The sequence below is a fragment of the Macaca mulatta genome, chromosome 16, assembly GCF_049350105.2.
Source record: "Macaca mulatta isolate MMU2019108-1 chromosome 16, T2T-MMU8v2.0, whole genome shotgun sequence".
In the NCBI taxonomy this organism is placed as follows: Eukaryota; Metazoa; Chordata; class Mammalia; order Primates; family Cercopithecidae; genus Macaca; species Macaca mulatta.
The window spans coordinates 9,844,795-9,865,037 of NC_133421.1; the positions used below are offsets into that span (position 1 = coordinate 9,844,795).

The 20,243-nt window shown below is 46.7% G+C and overlaps 2 protein-coding genes across 15 annotated transcripts in view; one reads left to right on the plus strand and one right to left on the minus strand.

The window, feature by feature from the left end:
- Nucleotides 1-4,405, plus strand: part of ODF4 (outer dense fiber of sperm tails 4) — a 20,809-nt gene extending 16,404 nt beyond the window's left edge. The window contains exons 2-4 of one of the 2 annotated variants that reach the window (XM_077970309.1): nt 2,686-2,859; nt 3,163-3,297; nt 3,488-4,405. In XM_077970309.1, coding sequence (XP_077826435.1) covers nt 2,686-2,859; nt 3,163-3,297; nt 3,488-3,672 — 494 coding nt within the window. In that variant the 3' untranslated portion in view covers nt 3,673-4,405. The remainder of the gene's footprint in view (nt 1-2,685; nt 2,860-3,162; nt 3,298-3,487) is intronic. The other variant, XM_001112797.5, reaches the window with a different exon arrangement.
- Nucleotides 2,641-20,243, minus strand: part of KRBA2 (KRAB-A domain containing 2) — a 25,645-nt gene continuing 8,042 nt past the window's right edge. For 2 of the 13 annotated variants that reach the window (XR_013406076.1, XR_013406069.1), the window contains one exon: nt 19,267-20,146. Coding sequence is in view for 3 of the 13 variants with exons in the window: in XM_077970272.1 (XP_077826398.1) it covers nt 11,040-11,146 (107 nt within the window). In the remaining 10 variants the exon portion in view is untranslated. Of the gene's footprint in view, nt 3,316-3,666; nt 3,902-9,772; nt 11,147-11,463; nt 11,539-11,880; nt 12,508-17,756; nt 18,590-19,266; nt 20,147-20,243 lie in introns of those variants that run through there. The other 11 variants (XR_013406078.1, XR_013406074.1, XR_013406070.1 and 8 more) reach the window with 11 other exon arrangements.

Genomic DNA, 20,243 nt, shown 5'->3' on the forward strand with positions numbered 1-20,243 from the left:
TTTAATTAGGATTAGGTAGTGTATAAACAGTGAATATTCAAAGAATACAAAGGATTGTATAATGAAGTGAGTCTGTTATCTCTTGGTATCCAGTCTCCCTCCTCAGTTTCTTCTGTTTCTTTCCAGAGACACTCTATTCAGAGACAAGCATTTATTTTTATTTTTATTTTGAGACAGTGTCTCACTCTGTCACCCAGGATGGTGTGCAGTGGTGTGATTGTAGTTTATTGCACTGCAGCCTCGAACTCCTGGGCCCGAGTGATCCTCCCACCTCGAAGCTCCTGGGTAGCTGGAACCACAGGTGCATGCCACCATGCCTGGCTACTGTTTTTTTTTTTAATTTGTAGAGACCAGGGTCTCCCGATGCTGCCCAGGCTGGTCTCCAACTCCTGGGCTCAAGTGATCCTCCTGCCTCCACCTCCCAAAGTGTTGGAATTACCGTTGTGAACCATTGTGCCTAGTCTATCACCTATCACCATTTTAAATGAACACACAATAACCCAATGTGTGGGTATAGTATAATTTATTTTACAAATCTCTTGTAAATCAAGGAGCTTATTGGACTTTTTTTTTTTTTTTTTTTTTTTTTTTTTTTTTTTGAGACAGAGTCTCACTCTGTTGCCCAGGTTGGAGTGCAGTGGCGTGATCTCAGCTCACTGCAACCCCTGCCTCCTGGGCTCAAGCGATCCGCCCACCTCAGCCTCCCCAGTAGCTGAGACTACACACAGGTGCCACCACACCTGGCTAATTTTTGTATTTTTAGTAGAGGCAGGGTTTTTACCATGTTGGCCAGGCTGGTTTCAAACTCCTGACCTCAAGTGATCCACCCACCTCAGCCTCTCAAAGTACTGGGATTACAGGCATGAGCCAGCATGCTTGGCCGACATATTAATACCTCTGCAAAGAAGATTCTTGTGCCCAGATTTTGCTGCAGATATCTGATTATTCCTTAACATAAATTCTAAGAAGAAGCATTGTACGGTAAAAGAATGTAGATTTTCTGGATCTTTTATGCCAGATCATTCACCACAAATGCTGCCCACCAGGAGTGTGTGAGAGGACCTCTTTTCTCTATATACTCTCCTATACTAGGTGTTATCAATCTTATTTTGATCTTTGCTAATTTGACAGTTTATATATATATGTATGTAGAGATGGGGTTTCACCATGTTGGCCAGGATGGTCTTGATCTCCTGACCTTGTGATCTGCCCACCTTGCTCTCCCAAAGTGCTGGCATTACAGGTGTGAGCCCAGCCAAGTGTGTGTGTGTGTGTGTGTGTGTGTATATATATATATATAGTGTGTGTGTGATGGAATCTTACTCTGTCCTCCAGGCTGGGGTGCAGTGGTACGATCTCAGCTCACTGCAAACTTGGCCTCCCGGGATCAAGCAATTCTCCTGTCTCAGCCTCCCAGTAGCTGGGATTACAGGCACGTGCCACCATGCCCCACTCATTTTTGTATTTTTAGTAGAGATGGGGTTTCACCATGTTGGCCACGCTGGTCTCGAACACCTGATCTCAAGTGACCCGCCCACCTCAGCCTCCCAAAGGGCTAGGATTACAGGCATGAGCCTCCATACCCAGCTCCAGTTGTATATTTTCAAAGAGACAGGGCCTCCCTGTGTTGTCCAGGCTGGTCTCAAACCCTTAGGCTCAAGAGATCCTCCCACCTCAGCTTCCCAAAGTGCTGGGATTACGGGTGTGAGCCACCATGCTCGGCCTCGATGGTTTTTCACAAATCACATTTAATTAGCAATTCTTTGTGTTGAGCTTCATATGTTGATCAGACATTTGTACTCCTTCTTTGGAGAACTGCAGTTTAAGTCCTCTGTCCATTTTCTTTTCTGTTGAGGTATTCATTTGCATGCGGTTGAGATTATCAAACAATCTCCATATCAAGGATCTTGGCTTATTTAAGAAGTGAAAGCTGCTGGGCGCGGTGGCTCATGCCTGTAACCCCAGCACTTTGGGAGACCGAGGCGGGCGGAACACGAGGTCAGGAGATCGAGACCATCCTGGCTAACATGGTGAAATCCCGTCTCTACTAAAAAAAAATACTAAAAATTAGCCAGGCGTGGTGGCGGGCGCCTGTAGTCCCAGCTACTCGGGAGGCTGAGGCAGGAGAATGGCGTGAACCTGGGAGGCAGAGCTTGCAGTGAGCCGAGATCGCGCCACTGCACTCCAGCCTGGGCGACACAGCGAGACTCCGTCTCAAAAAAAAAAAAAAAAAGAAGTGAAAGCAATATTTCAGTGTTACTTCAAATGTGCATTTCTCTGGTTATTAATGGGCCCGTACATTTTCTTTCTATCTTTTTTTTTGTTTATTTTTGTAGGCAGAGTCTTGCTCTGTTGACCAGGCTGGAGTGCAGTGGCTCACCGCAATCTCCGCCTCCCAGGTTCAAGCGATTCTCCTGCCTCAGCCTCCCGAGTAGCTGGGACTACAGGCACACACCACCATGCCCAGCTACTTTTTGTATTTTTAGTAGAGATGGAGTTTCACTATGTTGGCCAGGCTGGTCTTGAACTCCTGACCTTGTGACCCACCTGCCTCGGCCTCCCAACGTGCTGGGATTACAGGCCTGAGTCACCGCACCCGGTGGTACGTTTTCTTGTATTTGCTCATTTTTATGTTTCGTCTTTTGTGAATCCTTAGTTGATCTTTTTGTTTGTCATTTTCCCCAGACAGTTTTAAGCTGTGGACAAATCAGCCCATGTTTAAGGTGGCTAAGTTAAGCTTCAACCTGACCCTGGGGCTGGGCCTCATCCTCACCATCTGGTTGCACCTGCCCTACCTGCCCGCTGTTCAGAAATTGCCCATTGTCGGCTTGGTCGGGACCATCTTGAGCTTCTGTGAAGGTGCCTCTTAGCTCTGGAAAAAGGTCCTTTGTTTTCCTAACCCACATCTTCCTGGGCACTTCTCCCTCTTCTTTGGGGGTGGTGTGGGGGTTTTGTGGGTGGTGGGAGAACAGAGCCGAGAATCGGGTTACATCATTTCCTGGTCACAAGAGAGGTAGAAATGGAGGGGTTGACTCCTGGAACCTCAGGGGCCAGTCACTCTGTGCGTGGTGATGTGGTTTGTGGCTCTAGCCCAGCAGATGAGGAAGAGCCTCCTGTGGGACTCTTGCATGACAACGAGACCCTCTGCTTCCTGTCTCCTAGTGACCTTCATCTTCTTCACCCTCATGCTGTTCCCCATTAACATCTGGATCTTCGAGGTGGAGAGGAATGTATCCATCCCCATCGGATGGAGCTATTTCATTGGTTGGCTGGTGCTCATCCTATATGTCAGCTGCGGTGAGTGGCCAGAGGGCCCTGGGGGAAGGAAGGGACATGGGAAAGTTAGGTCAGGGAAAGTGTGGAGGGAAGAGGCTGGCGATCCCCAGGGTTAGATTTTTAGGATCTTATCTTCCCTTTGGCCTCACCCTGCTTGTCACTTTACCTCCCAGTCACAACCTTCCTCTCCCCTGTCCCTGTCCTTTCCCAGCGATCCTTTGCTACTTCAACTATAAAAGTTTCTGGAGTCTGATTCTGAGCCACCCCAGTGGCACCGTGTCCTGCAGCAGCAGTTTCGGCTCAGCGGAAGAACCTCCAAGGGCACAGATGATCACAGACACCCCCATCACCCAGGAGGGGGTCCTGGATCCTGAGCGGAAGGATACACACCTGTAACCTTTTCTGAGCTCCTGGCACCAAGTTCAGTCCATTCCTCTGACCCTGTCTCCTCATCCTCCCCACAGCCCTTGAATAGGTTGGTCCTCATCATTGCAAGGAATGAGAAAGGGAGGATGCTGGACCAGCTTTGCACTCCTCTGCTTTCTGCCTGACTTGATTGAGCTTGAGTGATGTGGAATAAACTGTCCGTCTCTTCTTTCTCATATCTGGCTGTTGTTGAGGCAAGCTAGAGGAGGAGGGAGAGGAAGGGAGAAAGAACAAGTTTGTTTTCCAGTTCTTGCTGCCCAGGAGCCTTTTGGCACCTGCTAGTCCCTAAACCTGCCCAACCTCTACCAGAGCATACTTGTACATGGGCAAATACCTCTGGAGAGCTACGCCTCTTTTTCTTTGTTATCTCTGACCCAACATTTGCTAGTTAGTGGGTGGAGGAGGTAGCGCTGATTAGGAGAGAGGTATCACCTACCATCTTGTTGGCTTAAGCATAGTGAAGGATTCAAAAGCCAAAAGGCTCAAAGATAAGAGGCAGGTTGAACAACGAGCACCACAGCACAGGTGGTTCGCCCAGGTGTGTGTCCTGGGCGGCATTCCCACCCTTTGTGTCCAGCTCCGATGACAGAATGCATAGGGCCTGTGCCCTGGAAACCACCATCCACCCTGGCTGCTATAGCTTTCCACCCAAGCCTCCCACACCCTCCGCTATGTAACAGCAGGAATAAAACATGGCGACAAAGGAAAGCATTCGGGTTAGGTCCAAAAGGTAAGTTGCACATTTGGGTTTTAAAGCCAGCTTGGGGAGTGCTGGCAATGCCCATCAGGCTTTGGACATGTTGCCCAGAGAGGCCAGCCTCCCAAGAGAGCATCCATAGCTGATCTGGGTCATGTCTATCCCTCCAGATGAAACCACGATACCAGGCAGCTACAGGAGTGCAGGGACACGCCTGTAGTCCCAGCTACTCGGGAGGCTGAGGCAGGAGAATGGTGTGAACCTGGGAGGCGGAGCTTGCAGTTAGCCGAGATCACGCCACTGCACTCCAGCCTGGGCAACAGAGCGAGACTCTGTCTCAAAAAAAAAAAAAAAAAAAAAAGTGTTTTTGGAGATGGCGGAAGGGAGCTCATCATGTTGCCCAGGCTGGTCTCGAACTCCCAGCATCAAGTGATCCTCCTGCCTCAGCCTCCCAAAGCACTGGGATTACAGGCATGAACCACTGTACCCAGTCTAAAATGTATTTTAATTGAATGTCTTGGTCCATTTGCACTCTCTAACAAAGTACCTGAGACTGGATAATTTATAAAGAACAGAAATTTATTTTTCACAATTCTAGAATCTGGGAACTTTAAGATCAAGGCACCAGCAGATTCCGTGCCTAGTGAGGGCTTGCTGTCTGTTTCCAAGATGGTGCCTTCTGTTGTGTTTTCACATGGTGGAAGAGAGGGAAGGGCCAAGCAATTATTTGAAGCCTTATTTAAAAAAATTAGGGCCGGGCGTGGTGGCTCACGCCTGTAATCCCAGCCCCTTGGGAGGCCAAGGCGGGCGGATCACCTGACGTCAGGAGTTCGAGAGCAGCCTGGCCAACATGGTGAAACCCTGTCTCTATTCCAACCCAGGCTGGAGTGCGATGGCATGATCTTGGCTCACCACAACCTCTGCCTCCTGGGTTCAAGCGATTCTCCTGCCTCAGCCTCCTGGGTAGCTGGGATTTATAGGCATGCGCCACCACGTCCAGCTAATTTTGTATTTTTAGTAGAGACAGGGTTTCTCCATGTTGGTCAGGCTGGTCTTGAACTCCCGACCTCATGTGATCCGCCTGCCTTGGCCTCCCAAAGTGCTGGGATTACAGGTGTGAGCCACCGTGCCCGGCCTAGGATTGGTATTCTTTCTTCCTTACCTATTTGGTGGATTGTGTCAGCTTAGCTAAACTGCAACTGTTTTCCAGAAGTCTCTTTCCCGCAGTGTTTCAGGTTAGCTTGAGACACAGAGACATTTCGTAGGAGATTTGGAAGTGGACGTGGAACATTTAATTACTAGTGTTAATTCCCTCTGCCACAGTAACAACATTCAAAGTGGTGGCTGATCTGTCACCCTGGGTGCTGGAATGAGGAGACATGGAGCAGAGCCCACAGCAGATGCTTGATGGATAGGTAGTGCTATGGACTAAATTGTTTCTCCCTGAAATTCATATGTTGAAGCCCTTACTCCCAATGTAACTGTATCTGGAGATGGGGCTTTTTAGGAGGTAAGTGGGGTTAAATCACGTCATAAGGGTGGGCGCCCTATCCAATAGGATTAGTGGTTCTTTATAAGAGACACCAAAACTCTGTCTCTTTCTCTCTGCAAACATGCACTGAAGAAAGGCCGTGTGAGGACATAGCTAGATGGCAGCTGCCTTTGAACTAGGAAGGAAGCCCTCCCCAGAAACGGAATCAGCCAGAACCTGCATCTTGAATTTATTGCCTCCAGAATTGTGAGAAAAATAATTCTGCTATTTAAGGCACCCAGTCTATGGACTTTTGCAATGGCAGCCTGAGCAGACCAAGACACACGGTGTGAGTGAGAATTTAACCTGGTTGCTGTAAGCATCTAGGATTTCAGGGTTGTTTATTACCTTAGCATAACTGAGACTGTGCTGATGGACACAACTTCTTTGGCTAAAGGGAGGATTAAAACAGATTGAAACTAAAATTGTTCTGCTTTACAAAGACAACTCCAATACTTACATAGCTAGGATTTTCAGACCTTAATTTGAATTACAATCAAACAGCAAGGCTTGAAGAGGCTGGTAATATTCCACCAGAGAGAACAATAAATGTGTGAAGTCTGAATAACGAAGGAAACATTTACAAATAATCTTGACAGAAGAAGAAGGGAGGCAGGGTCGTGGCTCACGCCTGGAAGCCCAGCACTTTGGGAATCCAAGACAGGTAGGTTGGTTGAGCCCAGGAGTTTGAGATCAGCCTCAGGAACATGGTGAAACTCTGACTCTACAAAAAATACCAAAATTAGCCGGGCATGGTAGCACAGGCCTGTAGTCCCAGCTACAAGGGAGATTGAGGTGGGAGGATTGCCTGAGCCCAGGAGGTCAAAGCTGCAGTGAGCCCCTGGGTGTCAGAGTAAGACCCTGTCTGAAAAACAAAGAAACAAAGAGACAAACAAGAAAAAGAATGGAAAGATTTTAAGTTACAGCACAGGTATGCTTTTGATGATTGTGTCTTCGTTCCTCAATACAGATTAGAATTTATAGTAGTTCCCTCACTACTGGTAGTTCCTTATTATCAGTAGTTCTCTCATTATCAAGAAATCCAAGATCAAGGTATCTGGTGGTTTTGCTTCGCTTTCCATGATGTCAGTTACCCGTGGTCAACTGGGGTCCAAAATTATTAAGCATGGCCAGGCACAGTGGCTCACACCTATAATCCCAGCACTTTGGGAGGCCCAGGTGAGTGGATCACTTGAGGTCAGGAGTTCAAGATCAGCCTGGCCAACATGGTGAAACCCCGTTTCTACTAAAAATACAAAAATTAGCTGGGTGTGGTGGCACATGCCTGTAGTCCCAGCTACTTGGGAGGCTGAGGCAGGAGAATCACTTGAACTGGGGAGGCGGAGGTTGCAGCGAGCTGAGATTGTGCCACTGCACTCCAGCCTGGGCAACAAAGCAAGACTCTGTCTCAAAAAAGAAAAAAAAAAATTAAGTGGAAAATTTCAGAAATAAACAATTCTTAAGTTTTAAATTACATATCATTCTGAGCATTATAATTTGTCTATTTTATTATCAGTTACTGTTAATCTCTTACTGTGCCTAATTTGTAAATTAAACTTTATCATGGATGTGTATGTGGAAAAAAACACAGTATATATAGGGTTTGATACTATCCACGGTTTCAGGCAACCACTGGGGATCTTGGACTGTATCTCCTGTGGATAAGCAGGGGGCTACCATATATTCTTTATATCTTTGATCTAATGTCTTTTTTGTTGTTGTTGGTTTTTTTTTTTTTTTTGAGACTGAGTCTCACTCCATCACCCAGCCTGGCAGTCGCGCAATCTCAGCTCACTGCAACCTCTGCCTCCCAGGGATTCAAGAGATTCTCGTGCCTCAGCCTCCAGAGTAGCTGGAATTACAGGAGTGTGTCACCACGCCCGGCTAATTTTTTTGTATTTTTAGTACAGACAGGGTTTCACCATGTTGGCCATGAACTCCTGACCTCAAGTGATCCACCCACCTCAGCCTCCCAAAGTGCTGGGATTACAGGCGTGAACCACTGTGCTCGGCCTGATCTAATGTCTTTTTTTTAAAAATTTAAAAAAAAATTTTAATTTTTTTCTAATGTCTTAAAAGAACACCCTTGGCTGGGTGCGGTGGCTCACTCCTGTAATCCCAGCACTTTGGGAGGCAGAGGTCGGTGAATTACGAGCTCAGGATATCGAGACCAGCCTGGCCAACATGGCGAAACCCTGTCTCTACTAAAAATACAAAAATTAGCTGGGTGTGGTGGTGGTCATCTGAAATCCCAGCTACTTGGGAGGCTGAGGCAGGAGAATCGCCTGAACCCCGGAGGCGGAGGTTGCAGTAAGCCGAGATCGCACCATTGCACTTCAGCCTGGGTGACAGAGCAAGACTCTGTCTCACAAAAAAAAAAAACAACAAAACCAAGAAACACTCTTAGGTTTTATTAGTTTCCTAAAGTGACTGAGTGCTAAGCATCTTGATTTTGATTTTCACAGCACTGGAGTAAGTAAACTTTTATCTTGAAAACAGCTTTTTTTTTTCTTTTAAAAATCTCTATCATTGTTAGTTCAAGTTTGTAGTCTCTGGCTCCAGCCAAGATTAGCCAGCCAGCTCTGAAACAGAGAAATAGAAATAGGGTAAATAAAAACCAAGTGTTGGGCCAAGCCCAGCCATGGGGTAGGCTGAGGATGGAGGATTACTTGTGGCCAGTAGTTCAAGACCAGCCTGGACAATATTAAGTGTCTCAAGAGTATGAAAAGACAAAGCACTCACTGGGAGAAAAGATTTGCAAAAGACATATCTGAGGCCGGGCGCGGTGGCTCAAGCCTGTAATCCCAGCACTTTGGGAGGCCGAGACGGGCAGATCACGAGGTCAGGAGATCGAGACCATCCTGGCTAACACAGTGAAACCCCGTCTCTACTAAAAAATACAAAAAACTAGCCGGGCGTGGTGGCGGGCGCCTGTAGTCCCAGCTACTCGGGAGGCTGAGGCAGGAGAATGGCGTGAACCCGGGAGGCGGAGCTTGCAGTGAGCTGAGATCCGGCCACTGCACTCCAGCCTGGGCGACAGAGTGAGACTCCGTCTCAAAAAAAAAGAAAAAACAAAAGATATATCTGATAAAGGACTATTTTCCACAGCAGGCAAAGAATTCTTAAAACTCAACTAACCAATTACAAAATGTGCAAAAGATTTAAAAATATGCAAAAGATCTACAGACATCTCACCAAAGATGATATACATATTGCAAGTAAGCATATGAAAAGATGTTCAACATAGTATGTTTTCAAGGGAATTGCAAATTAAAACAATGAGATACCACTGCACCTATTAAAATAGTTAAAATCCAAAATACAACACCAAAAGCTAGCAATGATGTGGAACAACAGGAATGCTCGTTCATTGTTGGTGGGAAGGCAAAATGGCCAGCGACATTGGAAGACAGTTTGGCAATTTCTTTTCTTTTCTTTCTTTCTTTTTTTTTTTTTTTTGGACAGTGTCTCGCTCTGTTGCCCAGGCTGGAGTGCAGTGGTGCCATCTTGGCTCACTGCAGCCTCCATCTCCCGCGTTCAGGCAATTCTCCCACTTTGGCCTCCTGAGTAGCTGGGATTACAGGGGTGCACCACCACGCCTGGCTACTTTTTTTGCATTTTTAGTAGAGACGAGGTTTCACCATGTTGGCCTTGCTGGTCTCGAACTTCTGACCTCGGCCTCCCAAAGTGTTGGGATTACAGGAGTGGGCCACCACGCCCGGCCTGGTTTGGCAATTTCTTAAAAAGCTAAACATACTCTTAACATATGATCTCGCGATCATTGTGCTCCTGTTTATCCAAATGAACCAAAATCTGACGCTTACCCAAAAACCACACACAAATGTTTATAGCAGCTTTATTCATAATTGCCAAAAATTAGGAGCAAGCAGGATATCCTTCAGTAGGTGAATGTATAAACTGTGGTATATCCAGACAATGGAATATTACTCAGTGCAAAAAAAGAAATGAACTATCAAGCCACAAAAGACATGGAGGAACCTTAAATACACATTGCGAAGTATAAGAAGGCAGTCTGAAAAAGGAACATACTATATCATTCCAACTATATAACATTTTGGAAAAGGCAAAACTACAGACAGTAAAAAGATCAGTGGTCTCCAGGAGTTTGGGGAGTAGGAAGGGAGGGATGAATAGCTAGCTAGAGCACAGGGGACTTTTAGGGCAGTGTAACTATTCTGTATGATACTTTAATGGTAGCTACATGTAATTTTACATTTGTCAAAACCCATAGAATGAGCCGGGCATGGTTGCACATGCTGTAGTCCCAGTTACTTGGCAGGCTGAGGTGGAAGGATCACTTAGGCTCAGGAGCTTGAGGCTGAAGTGGACCGTGACTGTGCCACTGCACTCTGGCCTGGGCAATAGAGCAAGACCCTGTCTCCAAACACACACACACACACAATAGAATGCATAGCACAAAGAGTGAACCCTAATGTAAACTACAGACTTGCAGAGGCAGGAGAATCACTTGAACCCAGAAGGTGGAGGTTGCAGTGAGCCAAGATTGCGCCATTCCACTCCAACCTGGGCAAGAAGAGCGAAACTCTGTGTCGAAAATAAAAATAAAATAAAAATAAAGTCCATTATTAAACAATACAAAAGCACCCCAAAAACCAAGGGCCAAGAAAGAGGGAATAGTATTTATTTTTTCTTTCTTTTTTTTTTTTTTAATGGAGACAGAGTCTCGCTCTGTTGCCCAGGCTGGAGTGCAGTGGCGCAATCTCCGCCTCCCAGGTTGAAGTGATTCTCTTGCCTCAGCCTCCTGAGTAGCTGGGGTTATAGATGTCCGCCACCTCACCTGGCTAAGTTTTGTATTTTTAGCAGAGACAGGGTTTCAGCATGTTGGCCAGGCTGGTCTCGAACTCCTGACCTCAAGTGATCCACTCACCTCGGCCTCCCAAAGTGCTGGGATTATGGGCATGAGCCGCCACACCTGGCCTAATTTTCTATAACGGAGAAAACAGAAGACTTATGATTTTCTGCTTCCATAGAGCATTTGGCAGAAATAGGCCAGGAATCCCTATTTTGTAGCCAGGGGAAAGGAAGAATTGTTCTCAGTAGGGGACCACTGTCTAGGGTGAAGCCTGGTCAGTGCGATAGAAACTGTCCTTGGTATCGCTGAGAATTCTGGTTCCATGCCTGGTTAGCTGAGAAACTTGTCAGACACCATATTCTAGTGAGTGCCTGGAAGATACCTGTGAACAGAAGGGGAAACGACATAAGGCCTGGGGGCTTTCAGGCAGCTTTTGGGATCCGCTACATAAAATGCCAGGACTTGAAGACAAGTGACTCTCACTCGCATGAATACTGCCTTTGCAGGCTAAAAAACAAACTGCCAAGTTACTGTGCTGTATTTCTGTATTCAAAGCTGTCTCTCCTCTTTGGTGGGACCTTGTCAATTCTTCTAACTTTTTTTGGATGTAATTGTAGACTTACAGAAAAGTTGCAAGAATAGTACAAAGAATTCCCACTCTTCACCCAGATTCCCCACAAATGTTAACATTTTACTGCATTTTTTTTTTTTTTTTTTTCAGAAGGAGTCTCGTGCTGTTGCCAGGCTGGAGTACAGTGGCACGATCTCGGCTCACTGCAACCTCCACCTCCTGGGTTCAAGCAATTCTCCTGCCTCAGCTTCCTGAGTAGCTGGGATTACAGGCGCGTGCCACCACGCCAGGCCAATTTTTGTATTTTTAGTAGAGACGGTTTCACCATGTTGGTCAGGCTGGTCTCGAACTTCTGACCTCGTGATCTGCCCGCCTCGGCTTCCCAAAGTGCTGAGATTATAGGCATGAGCCACCGCATCCAGCTGCATTTGTTTTATATCTCTCTGTCCCTCCCTTCTCTCTGTCCACACACACACACATACACACAAACACACACACACTCATTTTTCTGTACTATTTGATAATAAATCGCCGACATAATGCTCTTTATCTCAAGATATTTCGACATCTATTTCCTAAAAACAAGGACATTCTCTTACATAACCACAGTACAATCCTCAAGATCAGGAAATTAACTTTGATACAATATTATAATCTTCAGACAATATTCACATTTTGCCAACTGTCCCAATGATGCTCATTGTAATAAAAGAATATCCTGGATCATGCATTGTGTTTGGTTCCCATGTCTCTAGCCTACTTTAACTGGAATAGCGCCTCAGTCTTTCTTTGTCTTTCTCAACATTGCCATTTTTTAAAGAGTACAGGGCAATTATTTTGCAGAATGCCCCTCAATCTGGGTTTGTCTCTTGTCTCTTCATAATTGGATGCAAGTAGCGTATCTGTGGTAGAAATGTCACAGAAACGTTCTCAGTGCATCCTGTCGGGGCAGCAGTAGTTGCACATATACTGGGGAGGTTAACTTTGATCACCGGGTTAAGGTGGTGTCTGCCAGGTCTCTGAGTGAGGATCCTGCTGACCATACTTCCCCTGCAAGAAGTCCTCTTATAATACAAAGTAGGCAGGATGGAGAATGTTCAGCAGTGATCTGCAGATGGTCCTTGGAAACTTAGCTCGGCCGGGCGTGGTGGCTCACACCTGCAATCCCAGTACTTTGGGAGGCCGAGGCAGGTGGATCACGAGGTCAGGAGATCGTGGCCATCCTGGCTAACACGGTGAAATCCCAACTTTACTGAAAATACAAAAAATTAGCCGGGCGTGGTGGCGGGCGCCTGTAGTCCCAGCTACTCGGGAGGCTGAGGCAGGAGAATGGCGTGAACCCGGGAGGCGGAGCTTGCAGTGAGCCGAGATCGCGCCACTGCACTCCAGCCTGGGCGACAGAGCGAGACTCCGTCTCAAAAAAAAAAAAAAAAAAAAAAGAAACTTAGCTTGTGTGACTTCTCACCGAGCACTCCTTTACAGACTTACAAGTCTTTACTCTGTGCCCATTTTTCTGCATTTAGCAGTCTCTTTACCTGTTGGTACCTCCAAAGGCCAGCAGGATGCCTTAGGGCTTATAAATGTCCAATGAATGAGTGAAACTGACAGGCTAGAGAAGGGGTAGGCAAGGAGAGCTGGTCACAAAAAAGCCCAGAATGACAGTAGATTTTCAGAGAGGCTCTCTTCCTGATACAGAGAGCCCCTGCATCTGGAGATGAAGAAGGGTGGCAGTTTCAGGTGTCTGGACTGGTTCTCTGCACCCCACTCAGGGCAGAAAGGCAGGGTTTCAGGACTGGAAGGCAGCTGTGTTATTACAGGTGACCTGGGTTCTGTATTGAGCAAGATCCTAATGGTCCCTACATTTAAGGCAGCCATTTCCAGCATTCCGGCCATTGCAATCAGGAGAAAGAGAGGCAAAAACAGAGGGGATGTCATTCAAAGAACAGTACACTGAATTGTGGGGGTAGAGTGGGGAGGAGGAAAGAGGCAAACATCTGGCCACTGAATGACTCACCAAAGTTAGGAGTGAGCTATCTGTGTGAAAACCAGAGGAAAGGCTCACAAGCACTCATCTGCTACGTACTCACCCTGTAATGTCACGGGAAATGCATAAAAGTGAAGAGAACTCCTACGCCAAAGTTCCAGGTGTGGAAAAGTTATTCTGATCAAGAGGAGCTAGTCAACAGAAAGGATGTAGCAATTCAAATTAAATAGAACAATAAGACTGAACAAACTGAGATGTGGGGAAGCAAAAAGCAAAATATCAGGACCAAATTTTAAATGGAAAAGGGAAACTCTGACTAGATCTAAACCAAATAATAATAATAATCAATTATAACTAAGAAAAGTAAACATACGAAAAATATGATTCTAAAAGGCAAAGTCTCATATTAAAACGGAAAAGCAATTTGTGCAGGAAGCTCACGTTTCCTGCCTACTTTGTTTGCTTGGAAAACACAGTAGAGTCGACCATCTGGGGTAATTAATTCTAGGGTAAAAATGTCAGAACCTGGGTAAACAAAGATTAGCACCATGATAAAAATAAGGAAGAACCAGGAACTAAAAAAGAAACCAAATTCAATAAGTTCAAAGGGACAGAATTCCGAAGAAAATTCTGAAGATTCCAGGGACAAACTTGTTTTGCCATCAGTCAACGTTCTGAATGAAAGTCCTGAGATAACTCTTGCTCTTTTATATTTCAAAGTATCTCAGGTTTCAGATCAATTTCTGTAAAGCTTTCACAAAACAAATGGAAGGAAGAACTGTAAATCACAAACTAAAACAAACAAAACAAAACGAAAAACCTTTCCCCCTTACAATTCAACAACCCGAAGTCACCAAATTGAAGAAGGTTAAAGTAATTACAGAGGTAACGGGCTCATGCCGTGATTGAACCTAACCTTGGCAAACCATACTTCAATGGTCTGTTGTACTGACGTCCAGAAAGCATGCAAAATAATTTGGAAGCAAGAATGTAAGTCTGAGCTTTTTGGTTGCCTTCCCAGCTGCCCTTCCTTCTCAGTACTAATGACATTCCAATGCTTAGTCTCAAAAAACCATTGGTAATAGGGATCTCAGAAATATCAGAAGAAAATGTTCCTTCTACCCCTAGAGCTGCAGACAAACAGATTCTATTCCACAATATAAGGCCAAAGCTAGTTCTGAAAAAGTGGGTAAACAGAGAACATTCACAGAAAGCGTTCATGTCTAAGTCTCCCATCTTCTCTCCACCTCGGAAGTGGGGACACGCCCCCTGGCAGGAAGCTCAGGCCGGGGTTCTAGAAGAGGTAGGAAGTACAAAAGTACAAGATGACAGTTTTCACACTACACAGGGCAGAACTGGAAGAGAACTTTAATACGAGTTGGTTCAATTGTCTCTCACCTTAGATGAAGAAGCCAAGTTCTGGAAAGAATAAGTGACTCTGGCAGTGTCTAGAGTAGCCGATGGCCTGAGTTTCTTCCTGCCACGCCACACAAAACAAGTGCAACCAGGAAATTCATGTGCCTAGACCTGATGCCTCAATTCCAAAGCCACAAAGGTAGTTGGGACCATATGACAGTCCAACTTGGATGCCAGGTTTAAGTTGTTATCCTGTGAGTAAGGGGGAGCCACTGCAGATTCTTTTTTTTTTCCCCCCCCGAAGCGCTGTGGTGCAATTGTAGCTCACTGCAGCCTTAACCTCCTGGGCTCAAGAGATCCTTCCACCTCAGCCACCCAAGTAGCTGGGCCTACAGTGCGAGCCACCATACCTGGCTAATTAATACCATGCTTCATTATGTTGCCCAGGTTGGTATCGAACCCTGTGGCTCAAGCAATCCTCCTGTCTCAGCCTCCCAAAGTGCTTGGACTACAGGCATGAGCCACCGCACCTGGCCCATTGGAGATTCTTTTTTTTTTTTTTTTCAGACGCAGTCTTGCTCTGTCGCCCAGGCTGGAGTGCAGAGCCGTGATCTCGGCTCACTGCAAGCTCCGCCTCCCAGGTTCACATCATTCTTCTGCCTCAGCCTCCCAAGTAGCTGGGACTACAGGCACCCGCCACCACATCCCGGCTAATTTTTTGTATTTTTAGTAGAGACGGGGTTTCACTGTGTTAGCCAGGATGGTCTCGATCTCCTGACCTCATGATCCACCCGCCTCAGTCTCCCAAAGTGCTGGGATTACAGGTGTGAGCCATTGCGCCTGGCCAAGAGTCTGCTTTTAAGATGGCTCACTCATATGGTTGGCAGATTGATTCTGTCTGTTGGCTCAGGGCTGAGGGCCCAGGGCTTTGCCTCCTCTTGATGTGACTTGGGCTTCCTCATAACATGGTGACTGGGTTTCAAGAGTGACTATTCCAAGAGAGTGAGGTAGTATTTTTATAGCAGCCTCAGAAGCCACATATTATTACTTTTTCGTACTAGACTGGTCAAGGCAAGAACAAATTTCTGCCTAGGTTCAAGGAGGGATGATAAAAACTCCATCTCTTGATAGGGAAGTGCAAAGTTCTAGAAGAACATGTGTGACAGATATACTGTTGCACTGACATTTGGAAAATATAATCTGCCACTGGTAGGGATGACATAATTTAGCAAATTAGCTAGGGGCAGTGAGGGAGAATGATACACCGATGTCTCTGGGTTGGGTGACCCATGGTGCCATTAGTAGAACTAGTGGAAAACAGAAGGAAGAATATGTTAGGGGAGATTATTGACTCTGAGAAGCCCATAGTAGTCAGAAGGCTGGAGCCTAGAAGAGGCATAAGGGAGTCTCATACAGAAAAGTCACAGCTAAAACTGAGACTAGAAGAAATGGCCAAGGATGAGAAAGAAAATCATAACAGATTTTTAGAAAACAAAAATTTCTTTTTTGAGAGTGAGTCTCCTCTGTTACCTAGGTTAGAGCGCAGTGGCACGATCTCAGCTCACTGCAACCTCCGCCTCCTAGATTCAAGCAATTCTTGTGCCTCAGCTTCCTGAGTAGCTAGGATTACAGGCACCTGCCACCATGCCTAAGTTTTGTATTTTTAGCAGAGATGTGGTTTTGCCATTTTGGCCAGGTTGGTCTCGAACTCCTGACCTCAGGTGATCCGCCCACCTTGGCCTCCTAAAGTGCTGGGATTATAGGCATGAGCCACTGTACCTAGCCTATTTTCTGTTTTTTAAATGGCATTATTTTTCCGTACCAGTATTTACTTTTATGTAGCCAAATATATTAATACTTTTCTCCAAGGTCACAAAAGTATTTTTTCCCCTATATATATATATATATATATTTTAGACAGATTCTTGCTCTGTTGCCCAGGCTGGAGTGCAATGGCGCAATCTTGGTTCTTCACTGCAACCTCTGCCTCCTGAGTTCAAGTGATTCTCCTGCCTCAGCCTCCTGAGTAGCTGGAATTACAGGCGCCTGCCACCACATCCAGCTAATTTTTGTATTTTTAGTAGAGATGGGGTTTCGCCAGGTTGGCCAGGCTGGTCTCAAACTCCTGACATCAGGTGATCCACCCACCTTGGCCTCCCAAAGTGCTTGGACTACAGGTGTGAGTCACTGTGCCCGGCCCCCCAATATTTTTATTGTTATTTTTATATGTTTAATGTTTAGGGGTCAGACTTCATTTTTGTCAAATGGGCAGCCAATTGATCCAGCACCATTAACTGAATGATACATGCCTTCCCACTGATTGAAATGTCACTTCTATCATAAGTTCCTAGAGATATACAGTTCTGTTGCTGGCCTTTTTTCTTTTTTTGGAAACAGGGTCTCTGTCACCCAGGCTGCAGTGCAGTGATACAATCACGGCTCACTTTAACTTCGGCCTCCCAGGTTCAAGTGACCCCCCACTTCAGCCTCCCAAGTAGCTGGGATTACAGGTGCATGGCACCACGCCCTGAACTGGCCTTTCTTCAGCGCTGGGCCACAGAAATGCACGTGCATGTGAGTGGCTGAGGGTGGCCACCTGGAGAGTGCCACATGCACTGCAGTGCGTCTCCTCATTTGCTGCCATGCAGAAATTGTGGGCCCACTGTGGCCACATATGCCGAATTCTCAAGAGGTGCTAGACATCCAGATTTTTATATGAACTCTCCAGTGTTTAAAGAGTTGGCAATTAATAAAAAAAAAAAAAAATTTAAAAGGCTGGGCACCATGGCTCATGCCTGTAATCTCAGCACTTTGGGAGGCCAAGGTGGGTGGATCACCTGAGGTCAGGAGTTCGAGACCCGCCTGACCAAAACGACGAAACCCCGTCTCTACTAAAAATACACAAATTAGCCAGGCGTGGTGGCAGGCGCCTGTAATCCCAGCTACTCGGGAGGCTGAGGCAGGAGAATCACTTGAACCTGGGAGATGGAAGTTGTAGTGAGCTGAGATGGCACCACTGCACTCCAGCCTGGGCGACAAGAGTGAAACTCTGTTTAAAAAAAAAAAAAACTAAAAACATTATGTGGACAAAATATATTTGCAAGCTGAGACTAGCTTGTGGCACACTAGTTGGTGACCTCTATTCCAGATGCTGAAATAATGCAGAGGCTGAAATAAAGACTGGGTCCAGGAATCCACCTCTCACTCTTTCCCACTGCCAACATTAAGATGCAAAGAGGAAGAGTGATGCGGCAGCTCCTGGAAACCTTGGTTATTTGCAGGCATCTCTGGGAAAGCAAGCAGTGTTATGGCTCATGTGTCACCTTTTACCCACGAGTTGATGATGTGGTTCCCGGTATGCCAAGTAACTAGGAGGGAGGAGGTCAGCACTGGGGAGGGGAAGGTAACATCCTCAGTCAAAGTTGGGCCTCCCAGACCTGTTGGGCTGAGTTACAAAGAAAGACAATGGGTTGGAAGGGGGATGGAAAGTAAGGTGCTGGCCAAGAACAGAGCAAGATTTTGGCCCCCAAAACAAGCTGGGAAGTGATGTCACTTCCTATGTAATAATAATGCGGCTTCCCTGGATCCCTTCCAACTTCACACTGCTGAATCTGAGAAGAAATGGCAGTGAGCAAAGCTCTCCCACTCTCACGTGGAGGACAGGGTCTGCTCGCGGCAAAGATGAGTCGCATTGTAGAACTTCACCATTCAGAGAGAAAGCTCCTTCACATGCAGAATCTCGCTTGTCTCTCAGGACATTCCTGTGAGGTAGGCAGCACCGGCGTGTTACTGCCCCTTACAGAAGAGGGAACTGGCATCAGTGACAATCAGGATGGGTCTTAGATGGCTCTGGGATGTGCAGGAAGGACACCTGTATAAAGAATAAAAGACTGGCCAGGCGTGGTGGCTCATGCCTGTAATCCCAGCACTTTGGGAGGCCGAGGCAGGTGGATCATGAGGTCAGGCGTTCGAGACCAGCCTGGCCAACATAGTGAAACCCCGTGTCTACTAAAAAAGCAAAAAATTAGCCGGGCGTGCTGGTGGGTGCCTGTAATCCCAGCTACTCGTGAGGTCGAGACAGGAGAATCACTTGAACCTGGAAGACGGAGGCTGTGGTGAGCCAAGATCGTGCCACTGCACTCCAGCCCAGGCGACAGTGTGAGACTCCATCTCAAAATAAAAATAAAATAAAATAAAAAGAATAAAAGACTGCAGGCCCTTTCTCCTTCCCCGTGCCCATTTTAGTAGAATCATTTATTCATTAAATTCACTGAACACCTTCCATGGGCTGGGCACGCTGTCTTAGGCGTTGGGAACGTAGGAGTACACAGGTCCTGAGCACTGTCCTCCTCTGTGGCTGGGTCAGTCATCCTTACTCTGAACCCTGACCCAGACTGGCCTTGCCCTCCTCCTCTCTAGGTAGAGCAATGATCTCAGGCCAACTCTTGCATTTTGTTCCAGAAACCTCGATTGTTTCCCTGACTATTGGTCACTTCCCGAAATGTACTGAACTGTGCCAGGAATAGGATATGTTTTTAAGTGCTTGAGACACAGACAAGTGGCAGACGCATACCCAAATTCCAGTCATATCTTACTTCTGACCGAATTTTAATATGTTTCATGCAGTTACACAATTCTCTGTGCATAATGCTCTGAGAAAAGGGATGGCACATACGGTTTCTCCTGAAGTGGGAAACAAAGCCCAGTTGGTAAGGTGGCCAGTCTCTATGGCGTCTTAGATGAACCTCTTTTCTTCTCATTACTTTTCCTTCATCTACTTTTTTTCTGAGATGGAGTCTTGCTCTGTCGCCCAGGCTGGAGTGCAGTGGCTGGATCTCAGCTCACTGCAAGCTCCGCCTCCCGGGTTTACGCCATTCTCCTGCCTCAGCCTCCCGAGTAGCTGGGACTACAGGCGCCCGTCACCTCGCCCGGCTAGTTTTTTGTATTTTTTAGTAGAGACGGGGTTTCACCGTGTTCGCCAGAATGGTCTCGATCTCCTGACCTCGTGATCCGCCCGTCTCGGCCTCCCAAAGTGCTGGGATTACAGGCTTGAGCCACTGCGCCCGGCCCGTATTTTTCTATTGACTATAATGAGTAGAACTGTGTCTCTTACAAAGGTAAGTCCAGCCGTGCACGATGGCTCACGCCTGTAATCCCAGCACTTTGGGAGGCTGAGTCGAGTGGATCACGAGGTCAGGAGTTTGAGACCAGCCTGGCCAATATGGTGAAACCCCATCTCTACTAAAAAATACAAAAATTAGCTGGGTTTGTGGGGGTGCGTGCCTGTAGTCCTGGCTACTTGGAGGCTGAGGCAGGAGAATCGCTTGAACCTGTGAGGCGGAGGTCACAGTGAGCCCAGATCATGCCACTGCACTATAGCCTGGGCAACAGCGTGAGACTCTGTCTCCAAAAAAAAAAAAAAATTAGCCAGGCGTAGCAGTGCGCACCTGTAGTCCCAGCTACTGAGGAGGCTGAGGCAGAATTGCTTGAACTGGGGAGGTGGAGGCTGCAGTGAGCCCAGATTGTGCCACTGCACTCCAGCCTGGGCAACAGAGTGAGACTCCGCCT